Consider the following 22,195-nt stretch of genomic DNA (forward strand, 5'->3'; position numbering starts at 1 on the left):
TAACATAATATAAAGTGTGTATGTATGTATATATATATATATATATATATATATATATATATATATATATATATATATATATACACACACACACACATATACACACATATATATATATATATATATATATATATATATATATATATATATATATATATATATGGATGGATTTATGTCAAAATAATGAATTACCATAACGGTGAGTTGCAAAATGGCGAGATGGACATGACGAAAGTTTTTATTCACGGACATCCAGATCATTATAAAATTTTCCCTGGTAAGTAAACAATCAGCCAACAAAACTTAAAAAAAACGAAGCAAATAAAACCCACCCAAGTGGGGGACTTCACCCCCCATACCACCCCCAACTAGATTTACTAACTCCGAGATCACACTACAGTGGAGAAAACAGCAAAGTTCACCACATTGGCCAACTGACTCCTTTCACAATGAAAACTTACAATGATCTGGACGATCATGAATGTAAACTTTCATCATTTCCATCTCATCATTTTGCAATTCACCATTTTGGCTTTTCGAGAATTTAAAGTAGATATATATATATATATATATATATATATATATATATATATATATATATATATATATATATATGTATATATAGACATATAGCTATACGTACATACACAGCTTTTAGTGAAATAATTTCAACTGTGGGAAATTTAAACCACACCAAATGGTTTCTCAATAGTTCGCAAAAACCTGAAATTTAAATCATCCCTCTGCCATAGCTGAGTATTAATCCAAGAAAGGACCGAACTATAATTATATTTCAGAAAACATTTAAGATTATTGTTGGTTCATGGAACTGTCCATATATTTCAATTGAAAATTTCCATTATAGATATGTGTAGTTATGCTATTCTTTACAGTTTGGCTGCAAAATTAGTGTTCTTTGTGGAAGCCCATTTCTCAAAGCTGCTTTTTTGTTTGTTATGATATTTACTGTGCTACATTTCTTGCCGATTTTGGCTGTGAAACTACAAGATGGAGTTATATCTGCCTGCAGGGCTTCCACAGTTAATGCTATTTAGTGCTTAGGCCATTGAGACCCTGGTCTTGGGTTCATCCCATTGTCTTTTCCACCTCTTCTCTCACTCACCCATTTGACTACAAAATATATGATCATTTCAAAAACTAATTCTTTAGTTTTTGAAAATTACTTAATTCAGTGTTTAAAATTAAGGTATTATCACCTTCATGTTTTCTTACTTGTTCAGTGTCTCAATTATAAATGTTAACATTCAATGTTACATTGCTTGTTCTACTTACAAAGCATAGAATACTCCATACTGTCACCAAGATGGTCCCTTGTAAAATGTTATATATGTTCACTTTTCTTCCAGCTGTGTCTTTTGCTTTATTTGGTTTATACTTCACAAGATTTGGAGAGGGGTATATCAAACTGTGTGTGTGTTGGGGGTGGGGGTTGTCTTTGTCAGTCAGAGTGTGTGCCACCTTAAGTCATTTTGGTTTCACTGCTGATTATTCAGTTACAATGTCAGTGGTCACCTGACTTCTCTTTCAGCATCTCACTTCAAGCAATTATAAACTGAAAAATGACATTATAGCATACTGCATGTTTTACCTGTTCTTGACCAACTTTGAAGTTTGTATACTCTGCATGACGAGATCCTTCCTCAAAGTCTTGAAGATTAATTCTCAAATTGTAATCACCTAAAATATAACCAAGGATATAATATGAAAGGGAATCAAGCCACAAAATTAGAATACTTTTTGTTTTCTTTATATTACTTCATGTCAGTCACAGACGTTTTAGAAGGCACATACAATCTACTTTTTATGTTCTCCTTATTTACTTTCACAGCTAAAAACTGACCTGAGAGAGACACTTGACATTTAAACTGTTGTCATACTTTTGCACTGCATTACAGGTTTAAAAAAGGTATTTGTTTTTGCCTACATTTTATGTTCCTTTCAATTTAGAGCTAGATTTCCTCAGAACCACTTTTATCCCCAAGTCTTCTAATCTATACCACCATCTACCACAGAGCCTTGCAATAGCCCTGTGCCTCATACATCTCAAAGTTGGTTGCAAGTTGGCACATCTACAGAACAAGTGTGTACAACCTGCAGTGGAGAAAGAGTGCTATGGAAGGTACTGGATTTATCTATACCTCGAAGATTTGACAAGCAGTTCCTGTCTATTTCAATGCCTGTGCATTACTGATATCTGTGGTTCCCAGCCTGCCTTAAAACTTAGGACTGGGGAGAAATTCTCCTTCAGGACTTCCAAATGCATTCTATCCAACATGGAAAAATGACTGAAAATTCTAAATATAAACATGGTGTAGTGGCGCAATGGTTTGCGTTGTCGCCTCACAGCAAGAGGTTCTCCGGTTTGATTTTCGGTTGGGGTGCCTTCTGTGCAGAGTCTGCATGTCCTCCCTGCATTCATGTGGGTTTGCTCTGAGTGCTCCAGTTTCCTCCCACATTACAAAGTCATGCATCTGGAGCTTTCCCCTCAGGCCTCCGCTGAAAATTGGCTCGTTCCAAGTCAGACTTTCCAGGTAAACAAATGTTAAATAAATAAATAAAATAAATAAATAAAAGGTCACCCAAATCTCTCACAAAAAATTGTGCTGAAAACTAAACAGAGATACAGCAAAACATGCAGCAGTATGGTCATACATAGTGACCATCACCACTGTATAGCCTCATTGTTGGAGGGTGAGCAGGAACGCTATGGAATCTCCCACTAATCAAACTACAGTGTACAGCAGTGGCTTCAGTCTTCAGAGAGGCAAAATACCTGCTACAACAATTGTAGAGAAATGAATATTACAAAGTCCACATTAGAACGTACTAGTTCCGTACTAGTTCTATAAAGGTGTAACACTTGTCCAGTTCCCAAAGGCAAGCTGTCAGTCACACAGCCGGCCATAAGTCCTCAGCTCAATGCCATGATCTATGCTTCAGCCGCACTACATTTATTATGAGCCCACTTACCTGCATACTAGAAGGCCTAGCTGCTAACAAGGTATGATTATCATCATAAACTCCTTTACTGGATTTTCCTAGTAATCTGACTGCTGAAAGTATAGAATAATAGATAAAAATTATGAATGAAGTACAGCCTACAGACTTTGTCTTGAATCTGGCTCCTTTTACCAATATACAGTATCAGTCTATCAAATGACTAAACTATAACAATGCTCCAGTGTTACTCATGAAAACAGGCTATGGGGAAAGTATGCATGTCGATAAAGTAACATGATTTTTTCCTTTAATTGTTTTCAGAATACAACTTATACCAACTTACACAGTATGTGATGCCTGATGTTTAAAGTGCATTCATATAGATACTCTGTGCTAAGTGCCACACATAAAATGAAAAAAAAAATATCAGCTAAGAAAATTAAAACAATAATCATAACCTAACTTTTAACAGTCTTAAGAGATGATTTACCATGATCTCTCTGTGGATTTAAAAAGAATTATCTAACCGGTTGGCATTTAAGGAGCTTTTGAAACAGTCTTCATAATACATGCTCATAGCAAAAAAAAAAATGCATGTTAGGTAAAGGAATAATTATCCAAGGTCTCTGAGCATGTCTACAGAAAAGTTAACAAACCCTCAAATGATGAACTAAGTGGTCAAGCTGGAGTACAGAGCAACCAAATCTCTTTCAAACAGACAAGATCCAGGCCTTCTAACTGCCAGTAGGACAGTATAGTGATCTTAACAAATGACCATCCGGCTACCAAAAGGCATTGTGGAGCTTACAGGACAGGAATAACAGGAAATGACCATGATGTACAAGTTAGTGTTCTGGCCATGGAGTTCTACATCTGCTTCAGACACGCAAGGTCGCCATCCGAAGGGCCAAGGTGAAGTACATTGTGGTAACTGTGATGGGAAGAAACACATGCATTTTTCATTGCTGGAATTATCCAAGCATGGTCTTAAGTATTTAATCTCAGTGCTTTTCTTAGATGGTAATCAGATGAGTTAACAGCAGTCACCACCTGGTCCTTAGGTGATAGCATGTTGTCAAGAATCACTCTTATGTTCTGCATATAAGAAATACACTCGGTTTTCTGGTCACAAAAAATAATGGAAGAATTATACGGAGACTGAAGCATGCATAAAGGTTATCTCTGTCTTTGTTAAATTAATTTTTAAGTTTTAATAGACTAGATTTCAACAATGAAGGGTGACATCAAGGTATTCTTCAAGGAAAATCAGACATGCATTCTGAGTAAATGAGAGGTATAGATAAATGTAATCAGCAAAAGTGATACTGAATACATCTGTTTTGACTGAAGTCCTTTAATGGTGGCATACACTCTGGTAAAAATGAAAGAGACAAGACTAAGCCCTGGGCACCCAAATATCAACAGATAGCTGCCAGAGGAAATGACCCTAAAAATATCCTATTGAATACACCCTATAGGATAAGAGGAAAACCACAAATCACTTAAGAAAAATTAAAGAAAGACCACAGATGGTAAGGAGGCACAGTCTAAACGCCATGGACTGTGGGTGTCAAGTGCTGCCAAGAGATCAAGGAGTTCCAGGAGTGAATTTATCATTGGTTTTTAGCATTAAGAGGTAATTTTATAAATAAGATAGGGCAGTTTCAGTGCTGGGTCAAGATGCAAAACCAAACTGTCAAGGATTCAAGTGATCATGAAATGTATAACATCAAGGAAATGACATGTAAACCACCTATTCAATAAATTTGCTAACAAAATGTGGTTTTGCTTCACATGCACTTAAAACAGGGTTGCACACTCCTTATCTGAAATCTGCTTGAGTTCTATATTGGTCATTTTAGCAGCTTAGTATATACTATAGTGATGTCTTGCAAACGTGTTGTCTTCCTGAGTCTCCAAAATCACAACATCTCAAGAGAAGTAACAAGTAATGTTTTTATTTTTTTAACCTGTTGATCTTTCTCTAAGTTGCAGCAACCTCAGACTAGAATAGTAAAATTAGGCAGTATGGGGAAGTAAAGCCTCACATGGGGTGCAGGGTGTTTACTCCACTGCAAAAACATTCCTTTTACATTTCTTTAATGTACCCACTATTAGCTGGGAATCATATACAACACCAAATGTACGGGCAGAGAAATCCCTGGATTTTGTAAACATAAACTCCCTGGACCAGACTGTCAGTATGCTGACCAGGGGTTCAAACATACCTGATATGGTCCTCACTAATATGGAGAGCACTTCACATACCCCTAATCTAATATCTTCTGTGGTAAGGTCAGACCACAAAACAAATTCATTTGAAGTAAAAATAAAACACAGGACCCCATCTAACCCTGGAATGTTCAGGAACTACTCTAAGGCTAACTTCCTACTGTTAAGTCATAACTTTGCAACATTTTAATACCATTAAACCCTGAGAACACTGCTGCCTATGGGGACCTGTTCACAGAGACCCTATACAAGCATGCTAATAGCTGCATAGAGGCAGTGGTACCCACCAGGAATAAGGACAGAACTAAGTCAAAAAACAAGCCAGGCTGATCGAATCACATCAATAGGCTGTATAACAGATGGAAGAAAATCATGGCAAAAATTAGGAGGTTTAGCACTCAGAAGGATAAAAGTCCTCTCATTAATCTAAACAAACAACTCAGAGGACAAATAAAGACTACCAACACGAAATTTGAGGTATATTTGACCTCCCAGGCCAAGATCAAACACAAGGCATTATTTAGCTATGTCTGCATCCTCAAAGGTCACGCACAGTAGTGTGCAGAGCTTATTGTTAATGAAGCCACCTATACTGATGCGAATGATACATCAACCCCTACTGTCAGACAAACTGAGTTCTAACTTTATATCTCTTGCACACTCCCCCAGCCTCCCCTCAGGAAATACATCAAATATAACTTCCCCTACTATCACTAGGGAACAAGTCTTCAATGCTCTCTCTCTCTCTCTCTCTAAGGCCATGAACACTGTATTCATGGGCCCAGACAATATCCCAGGTTGCCTTCTAAACAGCATGAAACATGACCTATCAGGCAGTCTGGAATCACTATTTAACTGAAGCCTCCAAACAAACTTCGAGCCTCATGAATAGAGAACAGCGGCCACTATCCCTTTGCACAAAGGGGGACCATCTACAGAACCTGGGAACTACAGACCCATAAGTCTCATTAGTCTCATATATAAAGCCGTGGAAAGAATAATTATGGAAATGATAAATAATGACATAGGAAACTTCCAGACACTAGACCCAACCCAGTTTGGTTTCATTGAGAGAAAGTCATGGCTACTAACCCTGCTGGACTTCTTTGAGAACGTCATCAAAAAAACAGATGAAAGCCAAATGATTCACAATGACCACTTTGACTTGACCAATGTATTTGACACAAAACTCCATTCAGGCATTGTTGACCAACTTAAGAGGTTAGGTATAAACCATTATGTCACCCAGTGGATAGCCAGCTGACTCACAGACAAGACCCAGGGAATTAGAATTGGGGAGTTCACTTCTACAAAGAGGCCAGTCAACAACAGAGTCCCTCAGGAACTGGTCCTAGGACTACACCTTTTCAGCATCTTATTCTTTGAAGTTAAAAGAATGTCAAGGGCCTCTAGCTGACCAGATTTGCAAATGATTGCAAATTAAGAGCAGTCAAAGAATCCCCCACTGATACTAATGTTCTCCAGGAAGGTCTACCACAGACAAATAATGGGTGCCAGAGCCACAGACTAAAACTAAATGCCAAAAGATGCATAATAGCATCCTTTGGGAAGTCATCCTCCCCTGGTAACTATCATATTGACAGCACACCCCTAAAAGACAACCCAGCAGTCAGGGGCTGGGGGGCACAACTAGACAGTAAGTAGTGAAGAAATCATTCTGTGTTATGCAACTTATAAACACAGAAATGTCATCTAGGCCCAAGGAGGTTATTGTTTCACTGTATTTGGCATTTATCGGAGCTATCATTGAGTACAATGCCCTCTTTGGTATGTACCTAACCAGGCATATCAAACAATTGGAACGTCCACAGAGGTTCCTCACTAGAAGAATACAGAGCATAGGTAACACGTCCTATGAAGACTGCCTCAAAGTTCTGTATTATGTCTCTTACAAGCTGTTGAGGGGAGATCTATGCTTGATATACAAGGCATTGTTGGACCCTACCCCGATGGACTTCCTGCAAATCAGCAAAACAAACAGCATCAGAATTACCTGTTCTAAAGTCTTAAACCTTGCCTGCGATATAAATAGGGCCTCCTGGAGAGACAGAAATGTATACCAGAGACTACCCCATCTTTGGAACAGGATCCCTGTCCATGTGAAGCAGAGTTCCTTCACAACCCAACTGAAGTGTAATTTGGACAATTGGGCATGGGGAACAGGAAACTCATCCCTGATTTGGAACTTGTGTCACTAATGGACACAGGCAGCCTGTAAATGATTAATTTCCCAAGCCTCTGCTTACACCTATCAAGGGTACCAGAACTTGTCAGAGATTTGGGATACATGGCTAGGTTTAAAAAGGCCCTTGTTGTCATTATCCTAGTATACACCTATGAACATATGTGCTTGCATGAAACCACTGAGAAATGATGCAATGATCCTTTACTACATGAGAAAAGTCTCATGCCTTTATGTATGAGGTGATGTGTTTCAAAGGATGATGACTTGATGTGGCATAGTGGAACCGTAAAAGTAGTTTAGAGATAGGACAGAAATAAACCATTCAAATACTGTTTCACTATTATCAAAATACCCTCCCCTGTCATTTATTCTTTCCCACTTTAAGAAATTCAATTTCCTCCTCTTAGATTTTTCTCTCCCAGTTGACTTCCTCAGTATTACTGAACTTCATTTGTCTTTCTTGTCTCTCCTTTGTTTCTTCCATTACTACAGTGCATTAAGCCAAACTACAGGTTAACAGTCCACATCTTAAAAATAATCCAGCTTCTTTTTCTGTTGTCTACTCTAATGCAACTGTATGCATGTCCAATATACATATGTATTACTTCTGTATCACCATACTATTTCTTCATATAAGCTGGGAGCCCCTCCCCCCATGATCACAAACCTTTTCTACTTTGCGTCCAAGGAGGCAGATAGGCTGCATTATTGATGTGTAATTTATCGCCTCTTGCATCTCTTCTCCAACATGCTATTCCTTTTTTGCATTCTAGGTAGCAGTCAGACGGTTGTTTTCCATTAAGTTTCCCCCCTCTCTTTCCTCTTACATCTCACCATATTATGCTGGTTTCACAGAACCTGTACTCTGCACTCCAACCTCCTACTCTAAAGTAGAGATGCACATCCTTCTCTTCTATTCCTAAATCATATTCTATTATCATCTTACTTACAAACTAACAACTTACCAGCCAAACTGGCAGAAAGCTCATTTTTCATCCTCCAATGTTCTAACTTCCACTTTCTATACTCCACACTCTATGTGGTTAGAAGACTTTACTATTACCAAAACATGTCCTCCTATCCCTCTCCTTAAGTTGCAAAGAGCACATTTACCACCTCCACAGTTCCATACTTTCCAAGCTATAGTCTAGGTGGCATACAGACTGTAGTATTTCTCCCAGCTTCTCTTCATAGGATACATATGCATCTCCTTCTCTGCTATTTGTTGCACTACTCTGTATCCTCTAATTTCTACACTTCAGCTTCTCAGCCTAGGTGGCAGATAAGCACATCCTTATTTCCGTCCCCTTTTCTCTATCCCATTCCCTCCTAACTTCAGCACCTCTAACTTCTCAACCTAGGTGGCAGATAGGGACTGCCTCACTATTCATTTGTTCTATTCTATAGGTACTTCCTCACTATTCATTTGCTCTATTCTACTCACTTTTTTGTCCTGTTCTACTCAAGCTAATTCCAAACTTCCAGTCTCCCAGCTAGGTAAAACATAACCTTATTCTCACTTTCTATTCTTACCCTGTTCTACACACTTTATTTTCTACTCTAGTCTATATACTTTATTTCCACACTTCTAACTTCCAACTTCACAGTTTAGGTGACAGACAGACATATCATTTTTCTCTACCCGTTTGCACTGCTTAACTTCTTCTGACTCATCCTCTTCCTCGTACTCACCCTTTCCCAGCTTATTACCATTACTTACAGACAGGCACATCTTTTGTACTATTCTTCGCTTCTGTTAAACATCCATCAATTTCCAAACATTCTCTAACCCCCCCATTTCCAGCTTCACTGATCAGGCAAAATAAGCAAGTTCCTCCTCTCTACAATACTCTGCTCCCCACTTTCACACGTATTCAACTTCTTTCAGCTACCACAATCACAATCCCTCCTCACCTTTAATTCTGATTTTCTCCTTTACAAAGCTCCCTTCCTTTCCAATATTTAACTATTTAATTAAATCAAAAGGTGCTTCAATAAAGTATTAGTTTAAGGGTGTGCACACTCATGCAGCAAGCTTATTGTACATTTTTTATTTTTTATATATTTTCCCCTAACAGATATGTGTGTTTCTCAATTGAGTTGTACAGGTTATAGGTCACCTTAAAGGTGGGAAAAGTTTTGAAATGATTTATTGTGGTCTCATTTTTTATATCACAAAAATCTGGCATTTTAATAGAGGTGCGTAAACTTTTTTATATCCACTGTATATGTTTAGTTTTTGATTTATTTATCAGCATATTATTTTTGTGTCCTTTTGGAACAATTTAATCAAGTTCTTTAGCATACATGTCCTGTCTGTAACAGATGCAATCAGTTTACCCATTTTGAAGTCATCTGCATACAGACTACAGAGCACCTCAGATGAAACAGATAGGTCTGAAAGAGACAACTAAACAAAAATGGGCCAAGGACAAAGCCTTGTGAGACACCCTGATTGTAACCTAGAATGTTACCTCTCCACTTGCTGTATGATACTTGTCCTGTCCTATTTGGAAGCCATGCAACTATCCATCTTATCAGGACTGCATTACTATTCCCTTTGTGAATGAACATAGATACTTAGGTCTAATTCTCAACCCAGCTTTTTCCTTCACTCCACATACTGACTTTATAACTTATAAAGCCCTTGCACAAATGAAACTGTGTTATAAAATTAGCCATTTGCTCTCCCCTAAGGCCTGACTAGCAATTGTCAAAAATGTATTGCTAGATAAATTAAAATATGGTCTTCCATTTTTGTTGTACATTCTGCTTTCAACATTCACCTAACTAATTAACATACAATCTACAACCTTGTGCAAACTACAACAAACATACCACAAAATAGCTAGATTTGCCACTAACGCTCCTTACAACTCCCACCACTGCCTTGCTCTAAACTCTCTCCAATGGCCGGAGTTCCCCCAACAACTCCTTCTATCCCACCTTCAAATCGCTCACTCTACACAAACCTTCCTCCTGCCCTTCCCTCTCCACCCTGGTCTTCTCTTACACCCCTAATCGTAGTCTCCACACCTCTAGCCAGTTACTACTTGACATTTACCGACCTCACAAAAACATTGGTAAGCTACTTTACAAATTCACTATAGCACAAGCCTGGAACAAACTCCCTGGACACGTTAGATCTATTCCCCACACCAAACTCTTCAATCAAGAACTTAAACTTTACTTGCTAAAAAACAAGTCTTGCCCGTGTAATGATCCCACCTAACCTATTATACTAATGAATCCTACCTCACAAACCATTTACAATACTTTAGCCTCCTCCCTTTACTCACAGTCTTACTCCAAAATTATCCCTTCCCCTACTACATTCACCCCATCTACAGAGGTAACTATCACTTCCCCGGGTCCAAATACTTCTCTCTATTTTACTTAATCCATATAATCAATTGCTCTCTCTATGTTAGGTCCTTTGCTGCTCATTCTTTCACAAAAAAAAAAATTATGAGTATTATTCTTCACTTTAGCTTTTTCATTTTGTATTAGAGTTATGTTGTTAACTATAGCTTATGTATTGTAAATTTCTTTTTTACTTGAATGTACATCTTAAGTACCTTCAATTGTCTGTATTTTGGAGCTTTTCTCCTCGGGTCTCCACTGAAAATGGGCCTCTGGCCCAGTTGAACTAACCCAGTTAACAAATGTCAAATAAAATAAAATAAATAAATAAATTCACATATTAGAGTTATCAAAGAATTTGTAGATTTATGCTCCTTGCAGGCCTCTTTCTCCAACATTGTAATCTGCTTGAAAAAGCTGTCATTCTATTTTCAAATGGCTACTAAATGCTCTTTTTTTTCAAAGTACTAAAACAAGACTACTTTCCTCCACTAAAATCAAAACTACCTATTCAGCATAACACCCCTGATCTCAGAAGCTAACAAGGCAGCTACCTCTCCACTGTCCACCCTTTCTTCAAAACTGCATCGGGGAAAGGGCCTTCTCGAGACACACCTGCTAAATGGAACTATCTGCTGGTGGAAATAAGAAATTGGGAAATTTTCAAATGATTCAAGGACACTCTTAAAAGACATTAACATGCCAAAACGATTTGCAGCTTCTATTGTGACAACGGATAATTTGCCATACTACATATTGTATCCTGATCAAATATGTCTGTATATCTACGTGTATTTAACTACTTAAGTCTAGTATACTGAAAATAAATGAAACAGCCTTATGTAAAACTGCTATATTTCTATTTTGTGCACTCTGTAGAACTGTACAAATTGCTCTTTAAGCCCAGACTGTGGCTGAAAAGGATCAAGAGACCAGCTCACATACCCAGTTATCAAATAGTAAATTAAGCACACTGCATTGATTGAGAGATGATTTCTGAACAAAGTGGAAATACATGCCCAGTTGATGAGACAATCCCCATCCTCAGAGAAACGCATACAATACAGCAAAGAACTGATCATAAAAATTCCAGGCAGGATTTAACTAGCCTTGTAAGTCCAGGATCTGGCTGGAAAGAGGTAATACACAAAGATAAAACAATATTGAGCACTTTATATTCAGCATGATCAAACTCAACCATGGAAGTTTATTGCACTGGCCTGCTGAAGTGCAGCCTTCCAAAATAAAGAAAAAAATCATTTTGTATTGATTATTATTATTATTATTATTATTATTATTATACTTTTCTTTTAAAATAGTTGAGTTTCCTGTTTTGAGGAAACAGAACTCCATACATGCAGCACATATATGGAATTCTAATTTAAAGAAAAAGTCAGCTCACACATCTGAGCTATTTTGTAAACAGCAAATCCTTTATGCTTACTTCCCCATAGTAAATAAAACAATGATGTCATGTTACAAACACTCTTCATATTTCAGTGGTGCAGGAATGACCTTTCCATGGTAGCTGATTGAACTACTAGATGAGGGAGTGAGCAGTCTTTCCAGCTGGTTCAGGCTGCATCAGGTGACTTGTGCCTGAGACAGCCTGCGTCATAAGTGAAAGAACACAGAGTGACTAGCAGATAGGAGTATGAGCATGGGAGGCAGTTTTTTTTAATAGTACAAAGTATGCACCTGCCAGCTAAACTGTAGGATGGTAAGTATTTTTTATTTAAGTGTGTGTGAGCATGTGTGTGTGTGTGTGTGTGTGTGTGTGTGTGTGTGTGTGTGTGTGTGTGTGTGTATGATTGGAAAGAGTTGCAATGGGTTACACTAAATGAGTCTGACAGTAATTACCTAAAATACAAAACTGTGGCCATTATTTATATATTTATATATTTATGTCACTGTAATCAATCATCTGAAACATGCACTGCCATATCTGCCACACAAGTAAAGATAATTGGTGGGCATTGGTGGGTAAATTAATTAGTGCACCAACTTATTATTTTTTATTTTGTTACAACCAAATATTTTAGGTGTACACAATCAAATAATTGGCTATAATTCCTGGATACAAGGCCTGCCAGTGGCTAAAATGAGTCTCACTGACCCTGTAGTCATGTTTCATGTTAACTTGTCATTAATTTGGCTTTTTTAGGTAAATGTGTATTTGCTTAAAGAAAGTTTTAATATTTCATTGTGACTATTGTCTGTGTGAAACAAAGTTGTAATACATTATTAGTGCCATTTTTTACCATAAACAGACACCTATGCATAGTCTATAAAGTAGATAAAACTGATGGGTACAGTGACTGTACACTGATAACAGTGGCTGAGACAGAAATCAATTTTTGAAGCAATCAGTCATTCTAGCTTTCTGATACTAAGGTGTAGTTGTGTGAACCAAATTTGAATACTTTACTATGTCTACTGGTTATGTAAATCATAACTAAAATACATTATTGTAACCATATTTTATTACAAACAGACATCGGGGTGTGCACAGTCAACAAAGGGATATATATTGCTGGGAATGGGGGCTGCCTGTGGGTGACAACGACTGACCATACTGTCATTATTCAAGTATAAAGTCATCGTTTAGGCTTTTTGGGTTATTTTTCTGTGGTTATTGATTGTGTAAAACAATGTAAAAATATATTACTGTAGTATTACTTTTCAGTACAATGAGATATCTGAGCTGTGCAGGGTCAATAAAGTGGTATAATTGCTGGGTATGAAGCCAATATTTTGTATGATGTAACTGACCCTGCTGTTATTTGACAGGTTAAACCATCATTATTCGGATTTCTGGGACTAATGTTTGTGTGGAGCAAGTTGGAACACTTTGCTGTGGGTATTATTTTTATTACAGTCAGACATCTGAGGTGTGCACAGTAAACATTTTGACTATAATTGCTAAGTAAGGAGGCCATCTGTGGATGACAGTGACTGTCAGATTTCCTGTTCTTGCTGTTGGTTGCTCAAGTAGGCAGTCATTATTGTGGTTTTGCAGGACTAATGGGAATTTATGTGAAACAATCTAGAATACTTTATTGTCACTACTATTTGTGTGAAATAAAGTTGAAATACGTTATTGTATCCATTATGTCTATTACAATCAGACATCTGAAGTGTATACAGTCAACAACATGACTATATTTGGTATGGGGACTGTCTGTGGATAAAACTATGATTGGGAAATTGACAGACCTAACTGTCATTTGCTCAGCTGAATAGTCATTATTTTGGCTTTGCAAGAATAGTCTGTTTTTGTGTGAGGCAAGATGAAATACTTAAATGTGAAGTACATTTACTGTGGTCATTATTTTTATCTCAGTCACTGGAGTTGTACACAGTCAATAAACTGTCTATAATGTTTCGGGATGGGGCTATCTGTGGATGACAGTGACTGTCCCTGCTTTCAAGCAGTCATTTTGTAGCTTTGTAGGACTGAATTCAGACAGCTTTGTTTCACAGAAATAGTAGCCATGGTAAGATATTCCATACTCTGTTTCACACCCCCATTCTACTCACATGTTTTTACAGCAAAAATGTTCACTTTACTTGCATAAGCAGTCTCTGTGTGTATATATATATATATATATATATATATATATATATATATATATATATATATATATATATAAACATAAGTGTAACTTTGTTTATTCAAGGATATTATATTTCATCACATGTAATCCCTGTAAATGTGGAGCATTTCTCCCTGGATCTCCAATGAAAAGAGACTGTGTGCCCAGATGGATTATCCCAGTTAATAAATGCAAAAATAAACAAATAAATAAATAATGTATACTGTATAGTTGTATGAAGATAGATGTAATACTTTACAGCAGTTATTTTTATGTAAAAAATTTGAAATTCATTAATGTGGGCATTATTTTGTATCATTATTATGTATAATAATTAATCCAAAGACATGCGTCTGGAGCATTTCTCCCCAGACCTCCACTAAAAATAGCTTTGTCATAGTCAGACTTTCCCGGTCAACAAAATGATAAATAAATAAAAATCATTATCAGACATCAGAGTTAAAAAAGTTGTCATGTATTATAGGGGGGAACAATAATTTCTAATCATAATAGCTATCCTATCCATATTATTTTGGAATGTAAATGCCTTCAAGATATAGACACAAAGTTAAGAGCATTGAATTATATTTAGAAATGCACAGTGCAAATAGTAATGCTGCAGGAGACACATTGGAAAGACATGAGCATGTGAATTTGATAAAGAAAGGGTTTGAAAGATTGATAATCAGCAGAATATCGGGGACAAAGGAAATATTAAGTGATTATATTTATTTCTAGAGGAGTTCAATAAAAGATGGGGAAAGGATGATAATGGCAGATTTGTGTTAATAAGGGACTAATGACAAGGGAGGATTACAATGGCATGTTTTATATTCCACAAAAAACTGCTATTATGGAGCTTAAGAAAATTTTGGGAGAACTAATCAGTTTTCAGTAGGGAGTAGAGCATATAGGTGGGGACTTGAACTTGATTTACAAAACTGAAAATGTATCTAGGGGACCTTGAAGGGAAAATGTAAAAAAAGAGGGTAGATTTTTGAAGAAATTTATGAAAATATTTGGTATGGAAGATGTGAATTTAGTAATAGGAACTCAGAGATAATTTGCATATTACTCCCCAGGGTAAAACAACTGGTCTAGACTAGATAGAAATTATATTTCAATGGAACATATGTGTATTTAATTGAAAGCTTTGACCCATATCCAGTAACTATGTAAAAAACAAAAAATGCCACGCAGGATGCCATAAAGCTGTATTTTAAACAAGTTTAATCTCTTTCATTCTAAAACATGTAGAACTTCTTCAGAAACAGTTGTAAAGCTGGTTTACTCCATCTAAAAAACCTCAGTGGTGCCAAACTGAGTTCTTAAAGAGAATTCTTAAAGAGACATACTGCAAAAAAGACAAAAAGCATGCATAAATACAAATAGCTAAAAATACATTCAAATAGCTAAATATACATTCAGAGAGCAGCCTTTCAATAAGAAATTGTAAAAACCATACCCTGTTTAGTAAAAATTATTAAAAAGTTAACTTGAGTAAAAATAAGTATATATATATATATATATATATATATATATATATATATATATATATGTGTGTGTGTGTGTGTGTGTGTGTATATATATATATATATATATATATATATATATATATATATATATATATATACTGCAAACGGAAGAGAAAGTGAAATAACAGCAGCCTTAACTTTTGGAATGTATTTAATGCTAACAAAATCATTAATACCTGGGACAACTGTTGAAGTAAGTAACAGCTGCCAAAGAAAACTCATATTGTTCTAATTGAAGTTTCCAGTTTCCAAAATTGTAAAAACAAATGTTCTAAAATCTTTGCATACACAATTGCACGCAAAGTGGAGTCCCTCAGGGATCAGTCCTTGAACTGCTGCTTTTTGGTATTTATTTCTCAGAAGTCAAGACTAATGTCAGCGGTCTCTGGCTGACTAAATTTGCAGATGATTGCAAATTACTAGCTGTTATTGAATCTCACACTGACACAAATGTTCTCCAGGAAGGGCTGACACAGGCAAACAACCAGTGTCAGGACCATGAACTAAAACTAAATGCCAAGAAATGCATAATAGTATCCTTTGGGAAGTCATTCACCCCTGGTAACTATCATATTGACGACACAACCCTTAGAGCTGACCCAGTAGTCAGGGACTTAGGGACACACAAAGATAGTAATCTAGTCTTTGATCTTCATGTGTCTACAGTAGTGAAGAAATCATTCTATGTTGCACAACTTATAAACAAAGGTATGGCATCTAAGTCCAAGGAAGTCACTGTTCCACTATATTCAGCATTCATCAGACCTATCATTAAGAGTACAATGCCCCCTTTGGTATGTACCTAACCAGGCATATCCAACAACTGGAATGTCCACAGATGGTCCTCACTGAAAGAATATAGGGCATAAGTAATATGTCCTGTGCAGACTGCCTCAAGGCCCTATCCCTGTATTCTGTCTCCTACAGGATTTTGAGGGGAGATGCCTGGCATACAGGGCAATGTCAAACCCCACTCTGATGGACCTCCTGCATATCCACAAAACAAACAGTACCAGAATTACCCATTCTAAAGATTTAAACCTTGCCTGTGATATAAATAGGACCTGCTGTAGAGATAGGTATGTATCCCAGAGACTACCCCGTCTATGGAACAGGCTCCCCATCCACATGAAGCAGAGTTCCTCCCTAATCCAATTCAAGTGCAACTTGGAAAATTGGTTGGGAAACCATAAATTCAGCCCTGGTTTGGTACCAATGTCTCTAATGCAACCAGGTAACCTGTAAATGGTCCATCTCTCAGGCCCATGCTTACACTTATCAAGGGTATCAGAACTTGTCACAGATTTGGGATGTATGGCTAGGCTTAAAAGGGCCCTTGTGGTCATTAGCCTAATAAACACCTATGAATCTATACTCTAGAATGCTTAGAAAGAGCATTAGTAGGTTGTGCTTTTCTTCATAGCATATAAGTGTTGATAGAGTCTGGTTTTGAGAGGGCCATTGGTTTTGCCTACATAAAATGCAGGGCAGGATGATCAGAAGGCAATATAAATAACCCCCTTCATTTTGCAATTATAGTTCCCATTAACTGTGATCAGCTTTAGGCATCCTGTGACAGAAAAGTAGGAGCCTTGTAAGATTAATCTGGCATCTATATTACCTGATCGAGCATTTAGGTTAGTGAATACCTAAACATCGATCTGGTAATATCGAAAAATTAAAACAGTGAGCAGCCGATTTAACGCAGGGAATGAAATCCCTTGGCCGCAAAAAAAAAATTTGTAAACCAGAATGAAGTAGGGGCCTTCTCCCATCACACTTCCCGATATGGGAGGGGGGTTGTACCCCCCACACACACCCAACTACATATACCAACTCCAAGATCATTCTACAGTAGGGAAAGGGGCAAAATCTGCATAACAGCCAAGGGAATTCTTTCCCTGCATTAAACTGGCTGTTCACATTTTTTTCCTTTCGCTATTACCAGATCAACGTTTAAGTATTCGCTAACCTAAACATTCAGTCAGGTAATAGGAACCCATTAATATGCATTGCTTGCAGGCCTCACAACTTTTCATCTCCATATTTTTGGTGACTATGTTAAACACTTTGTTATTTTCCAGTAAAAGTTAAAAGGTTTTACAGATTTTATACACAAACCTGAGTTTTTGCCCCACCTGGTCCAACAACCCAAGGGTGACAAAGCAGTGTTCCAATGACTGGTTATTGTTTGCTGAAGGGAGAAAACATCCCTATTATATTGAATCACCATAGCTTGTGACAGGTTGTCATCTTTTGCCTCCTTGTGTTGTATAGAATGTGGGTTTTGTAGGAGCAGCCCATATTCACTAATTCTTTTCTCTGATGCCCGTATAAACCACTCGGCAACAAACTCTAACTATTTCAGATCATGCCCCAATAAAAACAAAGATTAAAATGCAGAGTAATGAAGTAAAAAGGAGATACTGGCACTTTCCTTCCTACCTATCTACCTTTTAAAATGAAGAGGAATTTAAGGAACAGGTAGTGGAAATTATTCAGGAGTTATTAGAAAAGATAAAATATTTCTTCAAAGGTTACAGCCAGTAAGTGGGATACAATGAAAATGGAGTTTAAAAATAGGGAAGAAATAAAAAAGAAAGAGATACTGTTAAGAAGTAACAGGAATTATTTAGAAAGGCTGTCAAAGGTTTAAGTATTGCAGAAAAAGGGGAATCTTATAGAACAAGAAGTAGCTCAACTGCAAACTGCTAAAGAGAATATAAGGGAATATCCAGGTAATATACATCAGTTTAGCAAGGTTGCTGTTCAGCAACTGTTTTTGATAAAAACTCATGAGCACAAAAACGTTTAACACTATAACTTAAGCAACAGAGAGGAAAAAAGGTTGTTGCCAAACTTAGGGAGCACATAACAAGACAAATAACCAGAGATCCTGTAGTGGTTTTAGAGATATTTCAGAAAGTATGCCAAGGTTAGAGTTAGATGAGGCTTAACAATTAACAGACAAGATAGTAGACAATAAGATAAAAACAGTGATGTATAACCAAGCCGCTGGAAAGTCACCAGGAACAGATGGTACTCCTGTGGAAGTTTGAAAGGGAGGAAAGTCATAAAGACATGGAAAGCTTTCTTTAACCATATTTTACAAAGAGGGGAAGCAGTAAGATATTGAAAGAAAGTTGTGGTGTCTGTAATACCTAAAGATTCAGCTTCATATAGACCCATTTCAACCCTAAATAATGATTATGAACTGTTTATGTCTATACTAGCTAAAAGAATGGCAATGGCACTGAAATAATTGATAGACATAAATCAATATGGTTTTGTGAAGGGGAGGCAAACATTTGACATTAACAGAACAATGATGATCCAGAGGGAAGCAGAATGTAAGAAAATACCACTATTGTTGGTGGGCTTGATGCTGAGAAAGCATTCAACAGAGGAAGCTGGTATTTTATGAGTAGGGCAATGCAAGCATTTGGATTCCCTGATACAATAATAAGGTTAATTAGGAGGCTATATGAGGGTCTGAGGCAAGAATTAAAGTGGAAGGGCTTCTCTCTGTTAGGTTGTGTCTGAACAGAGAAACCAGGCAGGGGTGTCATTTTTCCCCTCTGTTATTTGCTTTATACTTAGAGCCATTAGCAAAGAAAATAAGGACTCAGATGTTCAGGGATATAATTGGTATGGTATTCAAGAAAAGTTGGCTTTATTTGCAGACAATATTTTATACCTGGCAAATAAAGAAAATGATATATCAGTGCTATGGAAAATTTTGAGACAGTTTCAAGTCTTTTTATGATATAAAATTAATGAAGACAAAAGCAAAGGCTATAGCCGTAAATTATGTACCTTCACATGAACTGGTTCATCAATACCTGTATTTATGGAGACATGATAAGACAAAGTATTCACGAGCATGGATTAAAGTGCTTCTGTTATGGCAGCTAAGAATATGTGGAAGGAGGCTAAACAAAAGCTAACAGAAAAACTGAGAACCTGGTAGCTCTTGTTTATAGATATGGATAGTAAGATACAAGCATTGAAAATGTTTTAAGCCCCTTTTGTTTTATATACTTGTCATGCATTTTTTATCAACCAGAGAAGAAGTTGTGGATAATAATTAATAAAGAATTGAGGTAATTTATCTGGGAGGGGAAGAGGGCAAGGGTTAAGTGGGACAAGTTGATCCTTCCAACCGAACAAGGTGGTTGTGAATTATCTGATTCGAAGGGTCAGTTTAGAGTTACATGATTAAGGCTCATATACATAACATAAGCAGAAAATTGTAATTCAAAGTGGAAAAGGATGATGATGAAGCAGGTAGGGTAGGAATTCAAAAAATAAAGAGTGGGATTTTGGATGCAGATCTTTAATGAGAATAACAACAGCCATTCAGATTATTATATTCATAATATTCATAAAGTAGCAGAAAGTATTCTAAAAACTAAGTCAACAGCAGAATGGAGAAAGGGGGTTTTGCAGATAGGGATGACTGCAAGTAGTGGTACAGAGAATAGGGAAGAGGGGCTTTGAATTTATAGGAGAAACCTGGTAAAGGAACAAAGGTATTGCGAGCAAATAACTAGAGAGGGAAAGGTAATACAATGGGATGAGGCCAAGAAGCCATTTGGACTCTGCAGACTAGAGATTGCCTTCGCTACCAGGGATTGATATCACATTATAGACAAAGAAAATAAATAGAGAATCTTAAGTGAAAGATGTGCTCTGGTGGACTTTTCAATTGAGTCTAGAACAGAATCTGCTGTTAAAAAAAGGATAATTAGTAGGGCATATAAAATATTGCATGATAACTATAAAAATCAATCAAAGAAGGTTAGAAAAATGGAAAGAGATATTTAATAAGCAATTGACAAGGTAACAATGGGACAACATATGCATGGCTTCTAAGTAGGCATCAAAGTCTAGAAGGTTTAGAATTTTTGCTTGGAAGTGTTTGCATAGATATTTGTATTCCCCAAGCAGACCGGAAAGAATTTTTTCTCACGCAGATTGCAAATGTTGGAGGTGTGATGGGGAAAAGATGGTAAGTGGGAACACATGCTTTGTGTGTGTAATGAGTTAGCAGATTTCCCCACAGAGCACTCTGTCAAAAATAAACTGAGTAAGCAAATGAGTGTAACTAGGGAAATAATTCTTTTGAGCTGGGACAAAGGATCTGAATTGCCTAAACACAGTAACACCTTAGTAAGTCTAATTCTGATGGCTGCCAAAAAATCAATTACTAGAAAATGGAAACCAAAGTCTAAACCAACTGTATTCGAAGTATTAAGTATTGTAACAGAGGTAAAAGAACTGGAAGTGGTATCTTTAGAAAAGGTAAGGAGCAAATTACAAAAAATGCATAAAAATAAATGGAAATTGTGAGAACAATACATGAAGAATTATGTTCTAGAGGAGATGTGAGGTTTAAGGGATGGCTCATGTTTCCAATGTTTTTCAGCTATTGCAATATTATAATGTTTGCACAATTCCCAATGCAGCAGTCTTGCCACATTATTATGCCTCTCAGTATACACTCCTGCCATTAGTATATCATAACTAGCAACAAGATGCTTAACTGTTTCCAATTCTGTTTTACAAAACCTACATTTGTCTGTTTCTCCCACATGTTCAATGGACTTTGTAAACCAAGATGTACATAGTCCACTATCTTGGGCCACCAATATTGACCTTTATCCTTTGGTTTAAATTCACCTCTCCTTAACCATTCCTGGGTTTGATCCCATTCGATCCTGATCAACATGAGGTTGTTCAAAGAGACTTGATGTACTTGTAACTATATTTATACATTTTTTCACTCTTGTCTTCTCATCTGATCCTTCACCTGATATTCTTTCTTTTGTTTTTTTGGTACCTTCAGTTGCTGCCTGACTTCTGGTTTGATTTCCATTCCTGCTTGACACTGATATGCTTCTGCTAAACTAAGCATGGAAGTCATCTTAGCTTTTTCTCCTCATATTTGAAAACTTTTACTATGTTTGGGGCTTGTGAGGTCAGCAGATATGTGCATGCAGCCCTACGATTGAAGATCTATATATGTATATATATATATATATATATATATATATATATAGTCTTGGTATACACTGATTTTTATAAATCATTTGATAAGCGTGAAACATCCTTCTTGCTTTCCTGTCCAACCGATCCAACACCTTTTGGGGGCAATCAATCACTCCAAAACTGTAAGTTAGGACAGGAAGTGCAAATTGGTGTATGAGTTAGACTTTGTTCCTAGATGTCAACACTGTTGTCAGTATTACTTTTAGTCTTCTAAAATATTCCTTACTAAAATTTATTCGCATTTGTTCATG

General features: G+C 36.8%; 1 protein-coding gene across 2 annotated transcripts in view; it reads right to left on the bottom strand.

Moving 5' to 3' along the window:
* The window catches only part of FGL1 (fibrinogen like 1), a 399,209-nt gene that overhangs the window by 207,881 nt on the left and 169,133 nt on the right, over positions 1–22,195 (bottom strand). For both annotated transcript variants that reach the window (XM_044062419.1, XM_044062420.1), the window contains exon 6: positions 1,610–1,698. In XM_044062419.1, coding sequence (XP_043918354.1) covers positions 1,610–1,698 — 89 coding nt within the window. The remainder of the gene's footprint in view (positions 1–1,609; positions 1,699–22,195) is intronic.

The sequence above is a fragment of the Protopterus annectens genome, chromosome 2.part1 (genome assembly GCF_019279795.1).
Source record: "Protopterus annectens isolate FY-2018-M chromosome 2.part1, PAN1.0, whole genome shotgun sequence".
In the NCBI taxonomy this organism is placed as follows: domain Eukaryota; kingdom Metazoa; phylum Chordata; order Ceratodontiformes; family Protopteridae; genus Protopterus; species Protopterus annectens.